Here is a 14,999-nt window from a genome sequence, read left to right as displayed (position 1 = left end):
GAATGTGTTTATTTCCATGTTTCATATTGTGTGTAACATCTACTTCCTTTAATGTGAAAATTTTATGATCACAAAGCCTTTTCCTCAGCCAAATTATTATCACAACAGTGTGAGACTGCATTACTTAGCAGTGTTTAAATTAAGTCCCATGGTGAAATATTTCACTTTACTCTTAAAGCAATAAGACAAAAAGAAAGAATTACAAAAATTACAGTGGTAACAACCCATCATATCTTAAATTCTCTTCTTTGGAGTTGGAGATTATTTTTTCCACTTTCAATTTTGAAAAGGAAAATTCCCCCACACAACAAAACAGAAAGCTTTCACTGGCTTGTCATTTTATTTGGAGAGACAGGATATAGCAGTTGCTGCCAGACTACCTGCTCAAAATCCCAACTAGTTTCTGAAAGTCTTCCTTTACATTTTTTTTACAACTAAGGAGTCATTATCCATGGTTCTCCTGGACAACTGCTGGGTCATTTGTACAATAAAGTGAAGAGCAGTGGTAGGCAAAGTATCGGTACAGCAACAGATTTTGGTACCCAGCAAACAATCATTGTTTAACAGAGACCAAAGCAATTCTAGAAACCTTCAGTGTCTATTTAATGCAGGGAGTAGCATCTCCAGTACATGAGTCAGGAAGGGGATACACACACACACACACAGAGCTTCACAGTCTGAGAAGTTGTATGGCATTAGTTACCCTAGCTCTGCCTTCCTATCTTACGAAAAACAAGTAACTAGACAAGAAGTCCAACAAAAATTGTCATTTGTGTTGCAAATGAAGTTAAGTAGGAACGTGGGGGATTACAAGGTAATGTCATCCTATTTGCTCTCTGCTTACCGTAAAGTACATTGAGAATATTTAATTTTTTTTCCCCATTTGACCTCCTAAATGGTTTAAATCTATTACATCTTGTCAGAGAGGCTTGGTAAGGAACACAGAATGAGAGGAGAACCCAGCAATTAAATATGTTGAAAAGTTCCATGATAATTTAAAATCAATGATCTATTTACCAGTGCAGAATCAAGACAGTCACGAGGAAAGGAATGGGGTAACATAAACCAAGAACTTTCCCGTACTTTCCCTTGAGAGTCAGGAATTAGCATTAGACAGAAAAAATGTTAAAAATCATAAGACACAAAAGTCTTTGAGAAAATCAGTTGAACAAGTTAAAAAGATTCACTGAGTTAGCTGAAATATGAAAAGAAAAACATCCCCACCAAAGCCTGGAAGAGGTCTGTTAGGCTTTCAACAGGTTAAAAGCCTGTCATAGCCAGGAGGTAGCTCTTGACATGACTGCGGCATGCAGGGAAGTTCTCGGTTTCTCCCCTGGCAAGTTCAATTCAAAGCAAAGTTTATAAACATCCCGGGGGAGTGGGCAGAAAACGACCCTGGGTTTCAGAAACATTTACAAGTGTTTTGCAGAAATGAAACTTCACTTAAAGAGCTCAGTTTCGCTCTCCCGGGTGGAGGATGGTTGTCGGTCTGCAAGTTGAGAGGCAGCCAGCGCGGAGAAGCCTTGCGGGGAACGAAGCTGTGCGAGCAGCGCGGTGCCTGCCTGATGCGCATCCCCACATCCAGCACTGAGCGCGCACCGACTTATCGCAAGTTGTGCAGACGTGATGGCGCACAAACCCGAACAAATCCCCCTGGTGCAGGCTCCTATTTCACGGACGTGGAGCTTTGACGCCAGAGAAAGCTGTGGACAAATACGCGCTGCGGCTGCCTCGGCGAGATCAGCTTTTCCTGGGCTCCTGCTGACAACATTGCCACCTTCCGCAGCCGCCGGGAAGGGCACGGACCTGCGGCCGGGGGGCTCGGGCAGCCTCCCACCGCCCCGGGAAGTGCCGAGGAGATGCTGTTTAGGAAGGTGTTTTCCCACCACTGCCTTTCGTAACCAGCCTGATAACTCAGAATAATTTGTTTTCAGAGCCTGTGGTTGCACCGACGCAGGGCGCAGCACAGTCCCAAGAACTGGCGCGGTACAGCCGAGGGCACACACGGACGGGAAATGCGACACAGGGAACGCATTCTGCACCACACGTACAATGTGCTGCTCAACGCATCGCCAGCGTGACTGCTCCTGTCACTCCCAAAACAGCTGAGGAAAGTCAAAGCAGAAGCTAAGGGGAGGCAAATGTCGCAGTCTCCATGCCTGGACATGAGGGCATCTCATTCCAGACTCCAGCCCTCATGCACTGGATTGCCGTCGTGCCCAGTTTCAGTGAAAGGGGCAAAACCCTGGCTTCTACATACTTGCAATGGAGGCATGTCACTATAAGCATTTTATGTGAGTTTTAACATCTGATGAGGCTATACGTTAAAAGGCTGGATTTTGTCTTGCTAGCTTGCAGGGAGTATTTCCCTCCAAATCATCCACAGTTCATGCATAGTTAATAAAGCAGTAGCATTATAATGGCAGTTAAAATACAACTAATAACAAATCCAATATATTAACCAATACATTTAGTGCACATTCTGGACGTAAAATGGCTTTATTTAGACATAGCCAAAATACATCAATGGAGCTGTTAATGTGGGATAGGAAAGTACTTTCCAAGAAAAGCTTCAAAAAGTCAACACGGCAACCAAGTAATACATAAATTAATTTAGAAAACGGGTGTTTAGAGTTTAATCTAAAAAAGTAGAGAAGGTCTTTTCATGAAAGATTACACGTATTTCCAAATCTCAGACCTCTTCTAGGAAGGCAGTCTTCAATATGTGAGGCTTTGCCTAAGAACAAGATCCGTGATCAAAGGTAAATAATCCTGACCAATTGACTGGAACATACAGGAAAGGAATACTTTTATATGTAGTCTAATCCAAAAAATAAATAGATGTAAAAATGCCCCCCCCACCCCACCGCCCAAGGTGTAATGTATATTTAGATTGTGGAAATAACCTCTCCCACTTGTTTTCTCCTCTAGCTGTCTTTAAGGCAGTTTCAGGGTAACCAGTAAACCTCGTAAGATTCCATTCCTTCCTAAGTAAGCATCAGTCCTCAAAAATCAAGAAATTGCAGTAGTATCCGAAGTGACCTACAATCAAAGGCAATTCTCAAGACTTAGGTGGACTGTTCTAGAAGCTGATCATGTGGTATGTTGAAGTTGCTTTTAAAATGGGTTTGCTTTTGAGTATAGCTAGAAAACAGGTCCCTGCTATACAGGAAGATACAAAAGCAAACTCCTAGAGTCAAATATCTCCCAGCAAAATTAGACAATCACCTCACGCAGAACTTCTCAAACTGTAAATCACAGGAGGCTGCAAAAACACAAAGAAAATGCTGGGCAACTTATTTGGTTTTGTGCAAGAGATGAAGGTAAGAAAGATTTGGGAATGTAATAAAGAACAATCCTGTGTTGTATAAAATGTCTTCAAATAAATAGAAGAATGATTATTATACATATATACTGTAAATCTGAGCTCCTTTAAGCCTACAAACCCTGTAAGTTCCAGTGACAGCCCATATCAATAACATTTCTCTCTTCCTCAATCTGTACATTCACAATGCATAAAACAGTACCAGCCCTATTAAATTAATATTTATGACAAGCTCAGCGAACCAGAAGACAAGCAGTATTTGCTAAGGCACAAATGCAATGTACAAATCTCACATAGCTGCATTGCCCACATTTCTCAAAAATGAACCTCAGCTTGGAGGAGAAATTTGTTTTTGGGAAACACAAAAGACAGACATGCTGTGCCATGCTGGGAAGACAAATGAAAGCACAAATACAGTCAATGTAATTTATGGTTTTATACTGATCTTAAGTGTTCTCAAGTTCGGTGCTTTCAGTGTGTGCATGCAGCACTGTAGATATTCTGCCAGCTTTTTTTTTTGGAGTGGCTATGATCCTCAATGTCTGTCCCAACAACACCTCAGAGTAGCCCAGGGTATTTCTTCACAGCCTCAGTTCAAGTCACAAGGTATTAGCTGGAGATGCTGACAGACTTGGGTTTGCACTAACAGACGTGCTGTGAACAGCAGCAGTGTCAAGGTGGACATGCAGTCCTGTTTTTTGTGCCAGCCAAGGACCTTGGATTGACTATAGACAATGACTCCCAGGAAGACCATGCAAAAGCCCATCATCGTAATCTGTGCAACAGCAAACACGCGCTGCTTCTTTGAAAAAAAAAAAAATAAAATCCAAGACTTAGAAAAGGGGAAGATAACCATCAAAACAAAAAACATCCACAGAAATATTCACTAGGCTTCTCCATTTTTAACTCTTTCTTTAACTCTTTTATCAAGGAGAGAGAAAACAGGTAACATTTCAGAAGTCCAAAGAGGTTAAAGAAAGAGAAAAAAATCAACCAAAACAAACAAAACAGCCCCATACGCACAACCACCCCCCTTCCCACATACTGCCAAGTATGATTTTTTTTTTTTGGAGCCACATCAGTGATTTGGCTTTCCAAACACAAATCCCTCAAAGGTAAAAGTAGTGGTTGTACAGGACTTCTAGTGCTCTAAATATTGTTCTGATACTTCTGATTGGAGAAACTCGGTGTTCCAGAAGAGATCTCCAATCACCAGATTGGAGAAACTTGGTGTCCCTGGCTGTACTGGGGCAGTAACTAGAGGAGTATTTATACAAGACATCTCAAGACACTGTCAAAGAAGCCTACCAGCCAGGGAGAAGCAATACATTGCAATCTACACAGTGAATGTTGACTGAGGAGACTGGTAGGAAGAGAAGCTTCATCAAACACACAAAAGGCTACACTGAATGTTTCACAGCTGAACTGTTTCATATACCAAAGTACATCCTTCAGCCAAAATACATAAAACCACGGGTATTTTTTCCACGAGCTTTTACTGAAAGAGAAGTAATCTGCCTGGTAGAAGTAACAGTAAAATTTGTTCTCCCCCTTGCTCTCCCGTGCTCCCGCCCCCCAGGATAGCTGAGATGTTTTAAATACTGCATTTTGGGTAGCAACATTCCAAATCTTTCAAATATTTGAAAGCAACATTCCCCTTTTGAAATACTTGGGGCTTTAATTACTATTTCTGGTAGGAGTACAGTAATTAACTGTTGCTTACCTACACTTAAATATGATATTCAGGAGGAGGAATCTAACAAAGCATACCTTGATATCGTAGGGAATGACCACACAGGATAATTTGGCAAACTCACACTTTATCCACCTCTTTGCCCACACACAATTGCCCAAGGACACAAGCATCCTTAGCATTAAAACCCAGTGTGGTAGAAAATATCCAGCATATTCAAACTCAAACCTAACTGCATACAGAACTGCATGGAAAAATCTTACCCTAAATACACACCTACTATTACAGTAGCAAATCAGACCTGATAAATAACAAGAATGGCACTTGTCTTGAAAATTGCCTCTCCACAGTGAGCTATGGAAATACATTTTATTTCACGAAGTGAAACTGCTGAACAGCAATCCAACAAGCAGAAACCATAATTTTTCAAAATGTAAGTTTTTTAAAAAAAAGATTAGCTGATTACTGATAATCTTAAACATTTAAAGAAACCCATTCACAAAGTCAAAACTTGCCCTTCAGTGGTTAAACTACCAAAGGAATTTTGGCACATAGTCTTTTTACAAATTAAGTATTGTTTTACACGTCCCAAATCTGTTAGTCATAAACATTAGCAGAGGAATACAAATCACAACTTTTTAATAACCCTGCAGTAATTTTGAACTTGTTCATCTGAACTTATTTAGCTTGTTTTTCCTTCATGACTGGATAAAGCAGAATGCAGTGCCAGGTCTTGGCTCCATCAGCTGCTCATTAAACAAGATCTGGAATTTAGCATTGGATTGAATACACATGGGAGCTCATGTGAAGCTGCTCGTATATCATTGATAGCTCTGTTGCTAACACAGAGTTTATCCAAGACCGTACATTTTTCGTTGACTTGAACAAAGCTGTTCACCATCCTCTGTTTTTGACGTCAGTGGACAACTACCCACTAACAGTATCTGTCACTACAAAATGCTTGGAATTTCCTCACTTAAAAAAGCTGGAAAGTTTCAAGTACAGACCTTTCATTAAAGAACAAAACAAAACAAAACATTATTAGATTTTTCAGGATAAGAATATTAAGTGAATATTAGGAGAAGACGTTTTCATTCTCACTGGATATTTTTTCCAGTAATTTTTCAGACATAAACAATATCACTGACTAAGGAATAGATGTTTAAAAACAATTTTCCTATTCTCTTGCTAAAAGCTGTGGACTCAAATGTATGCTAATTCCTCGACATGGAAGCCCCACAGTGAGGTGATTCAGATTTTGCCTGTTAACTGGACACTACAGTTATTCCAGTAGGATCTAAGTCGGATGATATCTATTATTTAGGAAAAATGTAGCAAAACACATCACAAGCAGAAACCAGGCTATTCGCATCCCCTGCCTCTTTTCTACAACTCCTTTATTCTTACAAGCCCATATTGGAAAAAGTCATCCTGGTGGAGACTCCCTTCAGAGCACAGAACAACCTCCTGAGAAGTGCTCCTTTTGGGTGAGCTCTGTGCAGGCTGCCCGGGTGGGAGCAGGAGCACAACAACTGACTGGATGTGCCCAGTTCAGGCACACATCTGGCCAGGGAGACATATTCTACCCCAATGGAGGCTTCTGTGCCGGCAACAACGCATTTCAGCCTTGATCTAAAAACCAAGCTGCTGCTTTGCAAACACACTGCTCGCTTCTGACCCCTCTGATTTGGCTGAAAGCAAACAAATGTATCAACAAACCGCCACACCTCATTGGTACAATACAGTGGAAATTCCCCTTTTTCAGTGTGTCAAGATACCATCAGCTATTAGTCCAGAGACAGGCAGTCGTGTTTAAAAATCCAGTTTTAATCTTCTACAGAACACTGTATCTACTATCTTGAGGCTCCCATCTTCCTGTGTTGCCATTCTTTTCTCCATGGAAACCCCCTTTTATAGAGAGCAGATTTTTAATTTTTGTTTTTCAGGGTACTCATATTTTATAAATGGCATTTGTATAATGCATCTATCCATGTCACAGTCATAAAAATAAGCATGTCTGTCTCACTGTAAAAGTGTGATCATGCTACTGTGCTTATTAGACACAGCCCACATCCAAAATACCAGGTACCTGCTGCTTCAGGTGGTTGTAGCAAATCACAGAAATGACATAAATGATTTATTCTCCTCTTGGATTCAAAACTGTGCAATTCTGTGTTTTTCCAATTATGTCATCCACCTATGAAGGAACATCACTATTCATTGATTAGATTACTAAGAAGTTTTATTATTTTGATTTTCTACATGCAAAGTGAGCAAACTCAAATAATATTAATTTCTTAATCTCTCCACTTCTAGAGGTATAAAATAGCACACACCTGAGCAGCTCCAAAGACACAATTTTCTCACTTTCCATGAGGGGATAGACAAAAGAAAAATAATTGATTATTTAAAGGAAAGAAAGGCGAAAACTCCTAAGGACTACTCTGTCAAGAAACGGCAAAGCAAAAGAAGCACTGAATAAATTACATAAAAAACTTGCTAGGGACCACTTTCAGCTCATAGAAAGTATGTGTATTTCTGTTCTTAAAAGGCAAATCATCTCTTTTGAAGTGATTGCACTAGGAAAGGTATATCCTAGCAAAACAAAAAATAAATTCTTGAAAAAACCGGCTGCTGCTTCAGCTGCTTCTGAAAGGAACTTCAATTTTCACAACTGCATGATCTCTGAGAAGCAATTCCAAGCAGATGATATGATCTGATCTTTGGCTCCAAGGCCATTCCCATATGTACTTTAGAAATAGTGCCCACACTGGCTTTACAGCTCTGAAGTTTTGTAGAACTTTATCTTCTGAGTGAGCCCTGTCCCTCTTATCAGGGTTCTCCCACTCTACTATTGTTACATTCTTTCTTTGAAGATGTTAAGGCAGAGCCAACATCTTTCCAATGAGAGGGATCTGACTGGTGATCTCCCCCCTCCCCCTTTTCCATATGTTTGAATATTTATATGTGCATATATATTTATAAGTGCCCAGATTTCATTTCCTTTCAGAGGAAGATGGTGAACACTGATCAGTTGGACAAAATTGATCTATCAAGAATTCAAAGAAACTGCCTCTCTGTGGAGTAACCAGAGAAACTGAATGTATGTAAAAGACGTTCTATACATGTCTTCCTTTAATTTGTATTTGGTTTTGGCCCTTATGGAATGAGAAAACTTTAAAGGATATAGATGCTTTCTTTACAGAGCAGCAGGGGATTGTTTCTGCATTTCATTAATAGGTGAAGCCTAGATCCTTTCACATGATCTTTCTTGTGATAGGAAGGTACTCTGCAAATGCTCTTAAATGCTTTCCTTGACAGGTGCGAGCAACAATGATAAAAAGCCTCTATCTCCATCAAATGGAAGCCAAACACTCTTTAGCATGAGCCATGCTAGCTCAAAACACCTATTTCATGTTAGCTCCCTGTGCCCCTCCTCTTGTTTCTCACCCAGATGATGTAAGAGAAGTGCGTTAGGTAAGACAATGCAAAAATCACAGTAACATACCCATTTATCATAAATTCTGTCATTGAGTCAACAAAACAGCCTACAGCATACCCAGGAAAATTCTAAAGTAGAATTACCTGAATCCAACAAACCAGATTACTTCTCGTACATAAATTTCTTCAGAGCTTGCCTGCACTTTTCTACAACAACTTCCACCACTGGCCTACATTAAAGGACTTGAGATACAAGGTTTCATCCCTGTACATCAGCTGATCTGCAGCAATGTTTTGTATGAGTTGTTCTTCTTGGCAGTAAATTATTCAAAGTCTTTTAAACCTCCTTCACTGAGGAGAGACTGAATTTAGCGTTATGCAAACAGAAATGAGAAGTCCACATTAAACACTTTCTCCAGGCACTGGAACACTCAAAGCTGAGTAATTATGACTCCCCGTGGTTTCACAGGTTAAGAGAAACTAAAGAACAACTTTGAAGTTGCTTGTTGATGTCACAGATTTAAGTGTTTTATGTACTTGCCATACCAAATTCCTAAAATAAACTGTCTCAGAGAAGCTGCATGGGGAATAGCGGCTATCCAGCCAAGGATCTTGTTTTCTGCTGTGTTTTCAGGCAGTGTAAGAACAGAACACAGTGGTTATGTCCCCTTCATACTGCCCCTGCCTCCAGTAATTAGCACCACATGAACCCCCTGAAGTAGAGGCTGCATACTGGACATTCACATTCAATAGGTATGGCTCGATCTCTGAGCCTGTCCGAATCAAACGTGATCTGTGGTTTATGCTGCTATTGCCAAGAACTCTATTAATATCACATATTTCTAGTAGTTTAACTTCAGAAATGCATGGAAAACATTTCAAAGTTGTTAAACTTACTGGCAAGGAAAAGAATTCTAATCGGCACCATTTTCTTCAGGTCAGTTTATCTTGAGTATTAACTAGTAGGCACATCTATGAGCAGAAGACAGGAGTATCTAAGGGAAACTGTCTATCCCCAAGCCTTGCAGTGTCAGCAGTCACTTGAATCCTGAAATGTCCAAAAATGCCAACCCTTCTTATTTTCTGCTAGGTATGGTAAACTATTCCTATATTTTTTACAATGAAACAAACAGGAAAAAAGACAGGTAAGTTGAAGCCAAAAAATCACCACCAGTAGAAGAGTGAAAGCCTTTGTTTCCACTCTCTCATGTCTTTGCAGGCAGTCTTTACTTTTTTGCTGGATATGTATTTCTGCAAAGTGAATAAAGACTTAGTAATCAATTTAATTAAACTCAGTAATAATATTTTTCTTTTCCAGATGTTAAAAACACTTAATGATTCAGATTCAGTTAGTAAAAAATTATGAGATGTTCATTTAAAATCTTAATCCAAGAAGTTGCTCAGGTACTGCAAAGACAACCAAAGGCAAGCCTACACAGGCAGGGGCAGGCAGGGCTGAGTTCTTCTGCCTGTTTTGTTCCTGGCCGGCCAGACAAAAACCAGCTTCAGCCCAAAACACACAATTATTTTCACGTCATGTGTCCAAGCTAATAGGCCTTCTTTAGATACAACACTGCAATAATACTTCCATATAGCCACAAGATCAGAGCAGGCTCCTGTCAGATGTCTCAGTGGACAGGCAGCTGAGCTCTCTCCTCCACCACACATGCTGGTTTGAAAGCTTTAATCAGTTTATGGGGGTTGCTTTCCTTATAGCAAGTGACAATTCTCACATCAAATCCCTTGCTTTCAAGATTATAAATATGTCCCTTAAGACAACAGACATGAAGAAATTCATATCTAGTTATAAGGAAATCTGGGTTCAGACCTGCTAATTCTTGCCCTGACACAAAGCTCCTCTGAAATCCAGTGGGACCATTCTCATGAGCAATGTCCAGTGTCCAGTGGTAAGATTCTTATAACCAGCCTCCTGTCAATATTTTATTTTTTAATTACATTGCTTATACTGCAGTGCTGAAGTTTCATGGGATTCTGTATGCAAACAAATACCAACAAGTATATTAGCACTTCTCTAAACACTGCTTCCTAAAGTACTTAATGCAAGTCTACTGCTAGAGATGTTTCACATATCAAGCTGTGCACTGAGTTCACAGCACATACAAATAGAGTTACAAAAGCAAAGTCTAATTTTACAAAGTCTCCAAAATAATGTGTTCAATTTTTGACATGAATAATCACCTCCAGGAGCCAGCAGCCTGTGTGTCTACATCTTACTTACTTGGTTGCCTGGTCAGAGAGCAAAAAGCAAAGTCAGAATGTAATTCTGGGGTTTTATTTCAAAGGTAACAGGAAATTTTGCTCTCAGGACACTACAGCACCAGAAGCAGACCACTTACAAAACATCCCATCTCATCCCATTCTGTCTTACCATACAACTGTCTCAAAATACAGGATAACGATATACAGTGTGTCACGTGTCCCAAAACCACACAGGTAATTCAACAATTGCCTCCCCTTGCATCTAGTGGTTTTTTGGTTCCTTTTGCTTCAGACTGATATTAATAAGATACATAAGGTGTTAATAAGATGCATAAATATGCTTATTTCACCATGTCAGGGTTAGATTTAGTTCGTTTGTTTTTTCACTAGTCACACATTTGAATTGACAAGCATTTTAACAGAAACAGCATTTGTTTTTAACAACAGAAGTACAAATTCAATGCAGAGTAACAAGAACTACATTGCAGCATTCAGAGCTCGCAAGTAAGAGTTTAAGAGAATAGAAGCTTGGAACAGTGATAGAGGAAACTTCCACTAAGTGAACAAGTCCAATTTCCAATTAATGTAAACTAAAAGTGCCAAATTATAATCTAAAACAAAAACATCCCTCATTCTCTCCCCTTCCCGCCTCCAGTAGTTTAACAGTATCCAGCCCAACTTCTTTTGAAGTTAGTTGAGTAAACAAAGAGACAACTAACATTAAGATAATTTGAAAAAGATAGAAAATAGGACTAGAGGTATAATGCAGTTTTACCAAAATTAACTGGTGTATTTATAAAGTGCCTTGAGAAACATATATGTAAGGAAAGCAACTCTGACAATGCAGATGTATCCTCTGTCCAAACATTAGAGTTTCATGAAATAACCTTTCACCTACATGAGAAGCACACCCTACTAAGAAAAAAAAATTAAAAAAAGCAAATAAAAGTAGGATTTTCTGGGAAGACAGACAGCTAGCTATGAAGCTTTCTAAAGAAATCTCAGTTTACATACATATAGGAATGAGCTTTGTGTCCAGAACATCTTAAAATTTAAACAAATGAGAAGACTACACTAGTACAGTTGCAGATGTCTGTAGTCTGGAAAGGATCGTATCAGTGCAGATTTACATCTTCCCAGAGCAGACATGCAGCAAGCTGGAGCAGTCTGAGACTTACACATGCTAAGCATTCTACAGTAACAGCTCAGGAAAAGAAAAAAGAAGGAAAAAAAGAGAAAAGTTGAATCACACCCTAATTAAAACAGTTTTTCTGGTACAAAAATCTTCATGTAGGTTAAGGTCTACACAGAAGGATACAGCTGCATAAGTGCAATGCCTCATGATTTAAAAACGACAGAGGAAACCTGAAGAGAAAAACGGAACTAAGTTTGTAGGAGAGAGAAACAAGAAGAAAACAGGCAAACAAGACCAAATGTAAAGCACGAAAAAAGGCTTGTGAAGGAAAAGATAAATGAGAACAAAAAAGGGCAGTGAATTAGAGTTATATCAAACTAGGACTTAATTAATATTGAACTGCATTTTCCCTTTGCTACTGATCTATTTACATCTATCAATAGTTGTATCTGTAGCCATAATAAACCCCAAATAAAATATCTTCTCTTAGTTTTTGAATTGGCTCCAAAAAGAGTTAAGCAAAAGATTACAAATTGGGGAACTTAGAAAAGATTTGCAGTTATCAGTGAAGATAAAAACCAGGTACAGACCTTTGCAAAACAGGAAAAAGTATTTTGCAAAAGGATATGGTCAAACACTAGAGACAGCTGGAGGCTAAAACTCAGGTAATGAATGCTGAAATACATAAGAAAAATATTTCCCCTTCTATAATTTTGATGGAGGGTAGTGAAGAGAGGTGTAATATTCCCACTTCATATTTTATGAAGAGTAGTCCTTCCAAGCTACAGCCACCACCAACCAGCTGTTTTACTAGACATCTCACCACTTTTTGCTACCCCTTAAAATTCAGGTAAATAATCCAATTCAGAAAATAATCACAAATGTAGACCAAACATTTTGAAGAATACCAGAACGGGTTGCGCTAAAGAGGGACTCACAGAACTGAAGACTGAATGCTATACAGCTAATACAGACTTTTCCACTGAAATATTATACCCATGCTCACAACAACAGATGAGCATTCCTGAACTACTTTGCTACCAGAAAGTATGCACTTTATTGGCCTTATCATTGATAAGACATTGCTCAGGCCTTTCTAGCGCTCTAAACATGAAAATATTAAGTGAAAACACAACCAAAGCCCTGAGCAACACTAGAGGCATTATGATACACATTTAGTTGTTATCTGAGCTGTCTTTAAGGTATCTGTCAGTCTCTCAAGCTGCCAGAGACAGATGACCACAAGAATGCCCTGCTCTCCCATTACCCTCCAAGGTTTTTCCTATGATAGTGCAGCCAGCACTCTACTGACTCCTCTTCGTTCTGCAGTGCTACAGCCAATGTGGCCCCTTCTTCTTACTCACCATGGGGGATAGATGTGGATGACATCCTGTGGTCTGCTCTTCAGGTGAGCTGCTGTCTCTCTTGCAAAGAGGACTTTGAGTATTGGCTCCTCTGCATTGATGACAGCATCCTCGGGCGAAAGAGTACCAGGAGACTGTTCCAGCTGCTGGCAGACGGCAACTTGTATTGTGCACTCCTCAAATATTTCTAAGATCTTCACAACTAAAACACCAGATTTATCTGGAAAGAAAATTAAAATGAAAAATAAAAATGCAAAGTCTGGATGAGGAGAAAGAAAGAAGTTCTGGAACTCTAAAGATGTGCATCCCTCTGCACTCTGCACATCTGTCTGATCCTGATAAATCCACATATGAGCAGAATACACAGCTTTATCAAAAGACCTGTGTTAAGCTTTCACAGTAATTGTTTTCTTTATAGATACTATTAACTGTAAAGAAAAAATCCCACCTGCACTTCTTTCAAATATCAGTGAAATCACAAACTCACTACAACAAGCCCTCTCCCACCACACCCAAACTTTTAAATCTTGCAACTCATTGACTTCGTTCAGTTTTTTTTAATTAGATACTGCAAAAATGCATTTATTTACAAACAGAATAATCAAACACTGTGTTAAAAGTGAAGTTGTGTTTGCCCTCCTTGACCTTTCTCAAAGCAGCAGCTGTCAGGAACCAAGTTAGAAGAGTACAAAGCATCTAAAAGCTGATGATTCACATTGAGGGACAAATGTCGAGAAAGAAGGAGTAAGATGCACTGCCTAAAAATAATTATTGCAAAACTGATCATCCATTTTATCAGTAGGCAGTCAGGGCAGAAGGCTCTTGTTTTGAAGCAATGTGAACAGATACAGGCATCCACACAGATTGATTCTAAGCACTTTTGTCTACGCTGAACAAGAAACAACTTTGCACTGAAATGAAAAGAGACTCCTTGGTCCCTTTGCAGTCTGCACAGGGTAGCAGCTACCCAGACAGACCTCAGCCTGAGCTGTAAGATTATATAAGATTTATTCTCATTCTCACCTAGCCTTACTCAGTTCTGCACTCTAGTCACTGAGGGGAGAACAGTTGTTACCCTGCTGAATGCTATGAGCATTTAGTGGGGCAAGACAGGGTCCCAGAGGACAAGGGCAGCAGAGCCCCAGTTGTACCCTTTTTGATTTACAAGTTGCATTGGGAGAAACACAACATCCCAAGAAAAACAGCTGATATAAATTATTGTCTTCCCACAGCAAAGAAGAAACAGGGGAGGAACAGTGAACGTGATACTGGAACTTAACAGCAGAGCTGTACTAGTTATTTGTTTGTTTATTTTAAGGCTCATTTCACAACTGTGAATGTTTTTCCTTTGGAAAATAAATCAAAATATTTTATTTTGAGTTTATGAGAAACTTCAAAAAAACTTAACCCAACCCTCAAGAAACCCGAACCAAAGAAACTGGGCCCTAAAACCTTTCAAATTTATTCAATAAAGTTGAATTCTACAAAAATAAAATAAAAAATTATGTCCCTGTCTTTATTAAATTTCATACTGAAACTGAAATAAAGCAATTTGGAAATATAAAACTAAATTGTTCTCAAAACCACTTTCATGTGAACCAATTTTTCATCACATGCAACATACTTCTGCAAAGCATTCTGCTTCCCCTGAACTGGTATTTTCCAGCAGCATAAAGGGTTCCACCAGACAGTCTGACACAAGATGTACATAAGCCACTTCTGTCCAAGCCATTACAGCTTGACCTCCTTTTCCAGATCTGAGAAGTAGGAGAATCAGCCCTTTCTGCCAAGTCCTTTGAAACTGACTGATGAAGAGAGATG

General features: G+C 39.3%; 1 protein-coding gene across 4 annotated transcripts in view; it reads right to left on the bottom strand.

Annotated features, from left to right (window-relative positions):
• SPIDR (scaffold protein involved in DNA repair) overlaps window positions 1–14,999 on the bottom strand; it is a 196,521-nt gene that overhangs the window by 107,579 nt on the left and 73,943 nt on the right. For all 4 annotated transcript variants that reach the window (XR_011148374.1, XM_069004711.1, XM_069004710.1 and 1 more), the window contains exon 8: window positions 13,179–13,398. Coding sequence is in view for 3 of the 4 variants with exons in the window: in XM_069004711.1 (XP_068860812.1) it covers window positions 13,179–13,398 (220 nt within the window). In the remaining variant the exon portion in view is untranslated. The remainder of the gene's footprint in view (window positions 1–13,178; window positions 13,399–14,999) is intronic.

Source organism: Aphelocoma coerulescens, chromosome 2 (assembly GCF_041296385.1).
Source record: "Aphelocoma coerulescens isolate FSJ_1873_10779 chromosome 2, UR_Acoe_1.0, whole genome shotgun sequence".
In the NCBI taxonomy this organism is placed as follows: Eukaryota; Metazoa; Chordata; class Aves; order Passeriformes; family Corvidae; genus Aphelocoma; species Aphelocoma coerulescens.
The sequence above is the reverse complement of the archived record's forward strand: the minus strand, read 5'-3'. Positions and strand labels throughout refer to the sequence as shown.